The sequence below is a fragment of the Streptopelia decaocto genome (assembly GCF_964273445.1).
Source record: "Streptopelia decaocto genome assembly, chromosome: 4".
Classification (NCBI taxonomy): domain Eukaryota; kingdom Metazoa; phylum Chordata; class Aves; order Columbiformes; family Columbidae; genus Streptopelia; species Streptopelia decaocto.
Window position 1 is genome coordinate 72,236,508 of NC_138658.1, and position 9,693 is coordinate 72,246,200.

Here is a 9,693-nt window from a genome sequence, read left to right on the forward strand (position 1 = left end):
GTGGCTGGGAGGGGAAGGAGGGTAAGGGCAGAGGGATGCTGCTGTGCCACTGCGATGCTTCACACCCGCACGGGTTCCTCTCATGCCTGCTTTGTCCCAGCCCTGGGGACTTTGGAGCCACATCAGCCCTTGGCTTGTGGGCAGCTGTGAGGACACAGGCAATGTGCAGGACAGGAGATCCCTGCTGCTTCCCCAGCAGTAAAAATAGCCGCTGGACTTCCCACCCACACTGGGGACAGGAGGTGTCTGGAGCAGCTTCCCCTTGCACTCACTGCTGCTGACATGGGCTTGCTCTGGTGCCTGTATTTTGGCAGAGATGAGGGGCTGGGGATGCACCTGAGAGTGAGCACCCACTGCCTGTGCTCAGCAAGGCACCAAATTTCCAGCCCCACATCAGCCTTGCAGTCCTGGACAGGGGCTGAGCCTTGTTAACCCATGTTCAAGGTCCTGCACCTGGGCTGGAGTGACCACCAGTATCAATACAGGTAGGGGAGGAAGGGATGGAAAGGAGCTCTGTGAAGAAGGACTTGGGGGTACTGGGGCGAGACATGAGCCAGCAATGTGCGCTTGCAGACCAAAAGGTAAATCATATCTCGGGCTGTATCAAAAGCAGCGTGGGCAGCAGGTGGAGGGAGGTGATTCTGCCCCTCTGCTCTGCTCTGGTGAGACCCCACCTGGAGTCCTGTGTCCAGATCTGGGGTCCTCAGCACAGGACACACATGGACCTGTTGGAGAGGGGCCAGAGGAGCCACAGAAATGATCCGAGGCTGGAACAGCTCTGCTGGGAGGACAGGCTGAGAGACTTGGGGTGTTCAGCTGGAGAAGAGAAGGCTCTGGGGAGACCTTATTGTGGCCTTTCAGTGCTTAAAAGGGGCAGATGGGAAAAATGAGAAGAGACTTTTTAGCAGGGCCTGTTGTCATAGGACAAGGGATGATGGTTTTAAACTAAAAGAGGGGAGATTCAGGCCACACATGGGGAAGAGATTTTTGACATGGAGGGTGGTGAAACCCTGGCCCAAGTTTCCCAGAGAGGTGGTGGATGAACCATCCCTGGAGACATCCCAGGCCAGGCTGGACGGGGCTCTGAGCAACCTGAGCTGGTGAAGATGTCCCTGCTCATGGCAGGGGTGCCACTGGATGAGCTTTGAGGGGCCCTTCCAACCCAAACTTTTCTATGATTCTATGAACGTCCCTGGGGAGACCTACCCTGCTCCTGGCATCGCTCGGGGCTCAGCACACACAGACATTGCTCAGGGCAATTCTCTACAGCTCTGCTGAGCTGCCGGGCTCAGGGCCAGGTCCCGGCCGCCTCTGTTTGCTCTTAGCAGTGTTGTTGGCCTTCAGGCTGCTCCAGGTGTTTGGCCTTGGGTGTATGGCTTTGTCTGGCTTTCCTCTCCCACTCCTGGATGTTTTCAGTCTCCTGTGGGAGAAGATGCTCTCCCAGACCTGCTCCCCCTGAGCTGTTTTTCTGCTGTAACTCTTGCTTGGGCAGAAGCCGTGGCTCCTCGCTCACCACTCAGCCATGTTGTGCACCAAGTGCAGACGCGAAACACCAGCCTACAGAGCCAAACATCTGAGCAATATATTCACTATTTCTAATGAACGTGCCTGTACAGGGCAAGCTATACAGTGACCCACCCCTGCTGTCTGCTGGTTGCTTGCAGAAGGTTTGTTAGCAAAGTCTTACCAACCAGTGTCAGCAGAAGCAAAGGAAAAGCATCTTTGTGATGTCCCATGGGTGGAGAGGAGAGCCAAGAAGCTCTCAGAGCATCTTTCCAGCCCATCTGAGCCCCCTCAGTACACCAGCCCCTGTGCAGAGCCAGCTGTGGTGTTCACCCTGCTCAGCACCCTCTGAAAAATGCTCCACGTGGTGCAGGATCCAGCCCAGTCCAATTACCAGCTTTCGTGTCAAGAAAAAAGGTTAAAGTTATGGTCCATCACAGGAAAGAAATGTCTGCCTGCCCCCTGTAACATCCTTCCCGGGTCACATCCAGGCTGGGCTCAGCACTGTGCAGGGGAGGGTACGTGGCTTCTCTCTGCATGCCCAAGGCAGGAGGAGCTGGTGGGATTTACTGCCTGTGGATGCGAAGCCACAATCTCCGTCGCAAACCTGGGGAGAGATGGTGTCTATCAGCCTCAGGACCTTCTCTTAACTCCCCATCCCTCTGTCAGGCTGTCCCTGACGCCCCTCATCGTCCCCTGGGGCTGGTGGGATGCTTACGGTAGAGGCGGTACGCGGTGGGGACCAGGCTCAGCAGGAGGACCAGGACACTGGTGGCCAGGGGGACCCAGACCAGGGGGCTGCAGGCACCTGGAGAGCAGGAGGGAACATGGTGTGGAGCTTCACCCAGTTCAGCACCCAGCATCATCCTGTCCTGGCAGCTTTTAGGGATGAAGTGTGGGGTGAGAGGAGAGAAAAGCATAGCAGGTCCTCAGGAGGGGTGGAGGATGTGGCCACGACCCTGGGGTATCCCTTGGAGGTTCTATTGCACCCCAAAGGCATTGCAGAGAACTTAGCTATGAGTCATGATGAGGAAGAAATATTTTACACTGACAGTGGTGAAACACTGGCCCAGGTTGCCCAGAGAGGGGGTGGATGCCCCATCCCTGAAGACATCCCAGGCCAGGCTGGATGGGGCTCTGAGCAACCTGATGAAGATGGGTGAAGATGTCCCTGCTCATGGCAGGGGTGGCACTGGATGAGATTTGAAGGTCCCTTCCAACCCAAACTGTTCTATGATTCTGTGATTCTATGATTCTACGAAATATGTCTTGGCCCCTAAATCCTTGCATATCCCAGCAGACTGCTCCTGAAGGCTGAGATCACCTCCAACCAGAGCAGTGGGTCTAGGTGTGCCCAGATGCCTGTCCCAGCAGGGTCATGCTCTGGTTGCCCCCACCCCAGGACAAACTCCGGCTGAACCTTGGAGACCCCAGGAGCTCAGCAAACCCCTTTCACAACCCAGCTCGGTGCCGTACCTTTCTTGCTGACAGCTTTGCTTTTGTTTACGCTTCGCACAGGCTTTGTGGAGAGTGGTGCCTCAGTGGTCTTCGGAGGAAGAGGCAAAACATCAACTGGTGGAGAAGAGCATGGTCAATATGGCACTGAGTTCAGTGGAGGTTCCAAATAGCAGGCAAGAAGGGCTGGAAATTTTGGCTTTTAAAATCAGCCTCATCCAGGGACCCCCCCAAAGAACGGGGTCACCTAAAGCGTCTGGGAGCTGGACCTGAACCTCTTGGTGGCCACAGAAGTTACCAAGAGCTTGTAAAAGCTTTAATGAAACAACGTACCAGACAAACAAAGGCAGAAGGTTAAGAAGGGAGAAAGGAAGCTTCCTTGAGCTACGTTTACTACAAGGTACCACCTCATCAGCGTTGCATGAATTCAAGGGTAGCAGAAGATTTCTGTAGCACTGGGAGGTTTTAAGAGCTCTCTGGATCTTTTCCATACTCAGATTGCTCTAACCTTTGCTCAAAATTGGATTTTTTTTTCCTTATAAAATGAGGGGAGGATTTATTATTCTGTGAATTACAATGGAGTGCATTTAGTTTTACACTGGTCAGGAAAATATCCCAGTAATGTAATTGAATAGCTGTATCTCTGCTTAGACTCCACTTATTCACAATTTTGGGTGACTCAAAACTGCTTTTGTCTGCTTTTATCCAGGACTAAAATTCCTATGGAAACTACTGTTCTTTTACGTGGAAATATGAGGTATCAAGTGTTTGGGATTTATCTGGACAACTTCTACCTTACATTATAATAGACTTAAAGAAAAGGAACTTAAAGACAATCTGTGCTATCATGTGTACTGAAGGAAAAAAGAAAATATCAAGCAAAGCCTGAGTCCTCCCAGAGCACCTGCTGATGTTTAGTTCTAAATTGGAGTGTCCTTGATCATTCTGCTTTTCAGCCCTGTTTTTCATGCTTTGCTTTGCACAAAGATATGTGCCCAGTTGATAAAAAACAGTTGCCCTTTATCTCCAAGCAGTTTTTCTTCGAGCCGGCAAGAATCCAAAACCAAATTCTCAGCCAGCTCAAGGTGCAGGGCATATTTGGGACAAAAAAAAAGCAAACAACAGAAAGATCGGGACAATGGGGATGATTTAAAGTCAGCAGCCGTAGCTGCATGTTGGTTAAATAAGTTATTTTTCTCTCTAAAAGCCTGCAAACTAATGGCTGAAACCTACTTTAAACACATTAGCTTTTCTACACCACCTCCTGCTCAGTAGTCCAAGGGAAAATGGGCAAAAAAGAGCTGCTGTATGACCCAGGGTCTGTAAAGCATCATCCCCCCAGTGACACCCACAGACAGCTCTGATTTCTGGCTGGAGCTCCCCAGTGATGGTGGATTGTGAGATTTGAGGAATAAATTGCAATTCAACCCTTTATGTGAAGGACAGGCTTGAAACCTGCGGCCAGAGCCACCCCAGCAATGCGAGGGGTGATGCCCTCCAGCCTGGAAGCTGCTGCTCTGGTGACTTGGAGGAAGGGGAGGGAAGAACCGGGGTGCAGAGGACCCGGGAGCTGAGCAGGACATCCAGCCTCTCATCCAAAGTACCACGGGGGATGAGGAGAACATAGGGCAGGCTCCCTAACATAGGCTGTCCTTCCCCTCTGCTCTGCCCTGGTGAGGCCACATCTGGAGTTCTGCATCCAGTTCTGGGCTTCCCAGTTTAAGAAGGACAAGGAATTACTAGAGGGGGTCCAGCAGAGGGCTGCAAAGATGCTGAGGAGTCTGGAGCATCTTTCTTATGAGGAGAGACTGAGAGAGCTGGGTCTGTTCAGCCTGGTGAAGCTGAGAGGGGATCTCATCAATGTTTATAAATATCTCAAGGGTGGGTGTCAAGAGGATGGACCAGACTCCTTTCAGTGGTGCCCAATGATAGGATGAGGGGCAATGGGCACAGACTGAACCACAGGAGGTTCCATCTGAATATGAGGAGAAACATCTTTCTTTTGAGGTGCCAGAGCCCTGGAACAGGCTGCCCAGAGAGGCTGTGGAGTCTCCTTCTCTGGAGACATTCAAACCGCCTGGACACATTCCTGTGTGATCTGCTCTGGTGAACCTGCTTTAGCAGGTGGGTTGGACTGGATGATCTCCAGAGGTCCCTTCCAACCCCAACCAGTCTGTGATTCTGTGATATAGAGCTTGAACACCTCCCCATAGAAATCCTAAAGCACTAGGACCAACACAGTGCTCAGGGCATGATCGCAGCAAAGCAACTGCTGGTAGCAAAAGGACTGTCACAAGCAGCTGACCTAAAATATAGCTTTTTTTTTCTGGATTTTCTGACTTATCTGGTCTCATAGGCCCCTTCACAAAAACCCCAAGGCCCCAATATTACATCTCAAAATTGAGAAGGGTCCGCCAACACACATGACCCCTTACCTAGGGGACCTCATCACACATTTTGGAGCCCTGGTGGTGATGCTTACCCACACCGAGATGTGTCCCACTGCCCAGGAGGAGTTGAGAGGACTGGGAGATGGAGCAGTAGTAGGTGCCGTTGTCCGAGGCACGGAGCTGGCTGATGCGCAGGCTGTACGAGCTGTGGGAACTCGCCCCTTGGACACTAAATTTGTCTTGGCTGATGTTTGTGCCATATGTGGCTTTGCCCAACGGGTTGGAAAACACCAAGAACTCAAAATTTTGCCTCTCCTGGCTCCAGCGGTACCAGTACACCCCCGTGTGCTCCTTCTTCAGCTCACAGCGGATTTCTGTTTTATTGTTAGTTTGGGCCAAAATATGCCCAGGAGTCTGGGATAAAAGTAGATTTGCACAGAAACCTAAGAGAAAAGACAGTAATACACAGTTACTGTTTTATTTTCATTACTTTTCTTCCATGCTATGTACAGATTTTCTTTGTGGGCTTAATCACATCAACTAGTCACAGACCTGGGGATCACACGAGCGAGAAACAGGAGCATCATTATCAGGATGGTCCCACATTCCCTAAGAGGCTTTTTTTTGGGTTTCTCAACTATTTTTTGCTCAAGCTCGGTTATGGAGGTAGAGTTTGCCCTATAAGCACATCTAGAGAGGAGGCTCAGTGTCAGGGAGAGGGATGGAGGGATGATTTTGAGGGTGTTCTATGTGCAGGGAAGAGCATCCCCACCTGTGCTTATGGATGTCCCTCTCCTGCTCTCTCATTGTTTTGGAGAGGCTTCACCTCTATTGTAATAGATTTTTTTTGAGCCTCTTATTTGCCAGATTTTTGTTCTAACAGAAGCAACACCAATAAACTTCAGATCACATCTCAGATGCAGAAAAAGACCAAAAACCATTCAAAACATCTCAAAATGAGCCACTTTGATATTAGTTTTCAGACTATTATTTTTATACGAATTTTGAGACCTGGGGAATGAGAGGGAGTGAGGGGTAGCGGTGGGGTTGAAAGCTTCTGTCTGACATCGCATTGCCGTGTTTGGGCTTTGCAGCTTTTGTGGAAATTATCTGAGTTGTGTTCGGCCTGGGCAGATGTGAACAATGTCTGTGTGCGAGCGAGGATGTGTCCTTGCGGAAAGGACAACAGGTAACTTGTGATCCCTTCTGTTCAGCAAACACTCCTACAAAGTGGCAGATACTCCAAGATCAAGTGAAAAACAGCCCTTTGAAGATAAGGATGCTCTTGCTTCCCCCGTCTGCTTCCCAGACATTTTTACAGCCATGCAAACAACTCAACAAAATACATTTTTGGGGGCTTTTTTTTTTACCTTAAAATGTCCGTATTCCTTCAAAATCCCAAAGCTGCTGATGGTGGTTGTTGCAAACAGCCTTGTGGAGCCCTGCAAACCGGCGGTGTGGGAATGGGTTTGCATGACCACGAGAACACCTGAAGCCATCCCCGTGGCCCATGGCCCCCATGTCCCCAGTGGGGACAGAGGACTGACACAGATCCAGAACCCTCCTCTGTCCCACAGCAATGACCCCATCGCTGCCCGGACCCTGCAGTGACAAGCAGCCTTCAACCTAATATTGCAACGCTGAAATCCAGGTGTTCCACAGCAGCCGCAGCATTTCACCGCTTCTTCTGGCTCTATGATAATGTAAATGTCTCCTTATTACCAAAATAACATCATTTTCAGGGTTTGGAGTGCAATCCTCCCAAACTTTGCTCTGGCAAACACCTGTATGTTTTTTTTAGGGGATGAAATGTGTGCGGTTGTGGGACCCGGTGGCCTCAGGGTCCTCTTGGCTGTCCTGAGATCTGGCTCCGCTAGCTTTGGAAAGTTAACCCCCCATGGAAACCTTTTGCTCAAGGTGTTGGAGGTGAATCAGAAGGGATGAGAGGGGATCCTGGGAAACGCTCAGCTCTGCTCTGAGCCAGAGGTTGAGCTGCAGTTGGGGTGGAGCTGGAGCAGAAAAACTCAACCTCCGCTTCACCTTCATCCCCCCAAAAGTCCCTGTTCCCTTTTCTGGTGTATATTTGCACAGGAGGACATGGGAAATCAGAGTGTGATGGCCTTGTTTCCACGTGCTTGGCCAGACCAGCTTGCAGCAGCTCAAAAACAGTCTCTGTTCCCTTTGTATTTGTAGGGCAAACTCTTATTTATTGGGGTTTTTCTCAGCAGGGACCCTAACATATAAATCTGTAGGATATTATTACCTGTATATAGGCATCGATAAACTGTATCAGGCTGTTTGCCGCCAGATCGGCTGTGTTACGCCATGGCTGGATCACCACCATGTGCTGCAAACAGAACTCCCTGCAGTCCTGACAGCATCTAGTGAGGATGCTGGGCGGCTGCGGACCCAGGCTGGGCAACATCTGGGGGTCGAAACTTGAGCTGTCACCCTAATATATACATTCAACAAGTATTTCATACTCCAAAAATTTTCTACATAAGAACCAATGGCACAATTTGTTCTGTAAATGTAATTTTGCCACTTTGCCGTAACATCGACTGCATATATTCGGTCCAGAACTCCTGCAACCTGCCTGCAATAGGCAGAAGGTAACACAGTTTTATAGCACACTGATTCCAGCTGGGGCCTTTGGGAAACTTTCAGTCTTTGGGTAGGTTTAGAAGAAAATTTGATGGATGTTTATCACCTTTGTGTTACACAGGCAGCAGAGATAGGTGCTACTTTAACTTCTCCACCAGCAGCTTCCCCCAGTCCATCTGCAGTAAGAGGATGCAGCAAAAACAAACTCTGAGGGGTCTCTGCCACTGTATATATATATATTTTATATATATATATTTATGTATATATGCACATCATTATATATTGCATTATAAAGGGAAGAGAAGAAGAATAGACTATTTCAGTTGGAAGTGACTTAATACAATCAGCGGGTCCAACTGCCTGACCACTTCAGGGCTGGCCAAAAGCTGAATCAAGTTATTACTGGCGTTGTCCAAAATTATGTGGTGACATAGCCTGTAGATCTATCCTGTGCCTGTATATTTAAAGTTTCCCTCACACAGATGCCATGCAACACAACCCACATGCTGGAGCAGGCTGGAGGAAAGGCTCCAACCTGATTTTAGCTGCCCTCAACCCTTAAGAGACGTGCCCCTCTTACCTGGGATCTGGAAGCAGATGCAGAGATGGAGCCAAAGCTGGGCCATGGAATCAACAATGGAGGGGTTTTGGTCCAGATCTCCCTTTCCACGTGTGGTGGTGGGGTCGGCTTCACCCCAGGAGGTTCTTCCCTGTCTCCATGCAGATGTCTCACCAACAGCTGCCAAAGAACATCTGCCGCGGAAGCTTCTTCTGCTCCGAGCCCTCAAACCAGGTGTGCACCAGGGTAGCAGCCCCACACCGGATCCTCCAAAATCCCCTTTAGGAACTAAACCCCCAAAACTCATTGATCTTTAATAATGACTTCTTCATATCTCATCACCTCACTTTTCTTCCTTCTTTTAATCTAGCTCCGTGCAATTAAAAAATACAGAAACGTAGGAGCTTGGCGTGAAAAATAAAAGCAGAAAAGGATGAGTTTTGGCTGTTTTCTCCTCTGTTGAAATCAAAATGCATTCAAAATAAGGAGAAGGTGCAATTTGAGCTGTGGGATTAGGTTCTTTGGCAGAATCATTAGCAGGAGTTGTTCTTCTCCGGGCCTGGAAAATGCTGAACTCCAAACGAGCTCACCATAAAGAAGAGGCATGAGGCATCACAGAACACTTTGAAGCCAAGAGCAAGAAACCTCAAACAAATTTAGTGGCTGAAAAACCACAAAAATAAGGAAATTCTGCTGTTGCTCCCCACCTCGGTGCTTTGGTAGCTGCAGCACTGCACAGCTCATACCCAGAAATATCAAAATGATAGATAAAATACCAGAGTGGCTTTGAAACGCCTTTGAGAAGGAGAGATTTGAAACACTTGGGGTTTAGGATCTGAAGAGTGAAATATGTGATGTGAAATTACAGGGGTGAACTGGTGTCAGAAGCTTCAATATTTCCATGTTTGGGAAAAAAAGAAGTAAGTTATTTGTTAATTTTTTAAATTCACTGCCCCCTTGGCTGCCAAGAGGGGTTTGTGTTTCTTTTATGCCCTATTTCTGCAGATGCTTGCGGTCTTTACAAAGCCTCAGCATCTCCCCAGGGCTGGCTCCCTGGTGAGGGGGAAAATCCCTGGAGGGGTCTCATGTGGGGGCATCGCAAAACCTCCCCTGGGGTCTGAGTTGGTGGAGGAACAGGAAAAACGATTTTGCATCTTGTGCTGTGCAAATTTTTGGGTCCAT

General features: G+C 49.4%; 1 protein-coding gene across 1 annotated transcript; it reads right to left on the reverse strand.

The window, feature by feature from the left end:
- Positions 1-1,651: 1,651 nt before the first annotated feature.
- CD8B (CD8 subunit beta) lies at positions 1,652-8,980 on the reverse strand. Its single transcript, XM_082051138.1, has 5 exons — positions 8,533-8,980; positions 5,441-5,791; positions 2,980-3,075; positions 2,222-2,311; positions 1,652-2,110 (listed from the first exon to the last, which is right to left on the reverse strand). The coding sequence occupies exons 1-5, from the start codon at positions 8,816-8,818 to the stop codon at positions 2,070-2,072; spliced, it is 864 nt and encodes a 287-aa protein (XP_081907264.1). The 5' UTR covers positions 8,819-8,980; the 3' UTR covers positions 1,652-2,069.
- Between the last annotated feature and the right edge of the window lie 713 nt (positions 8,981-9,693).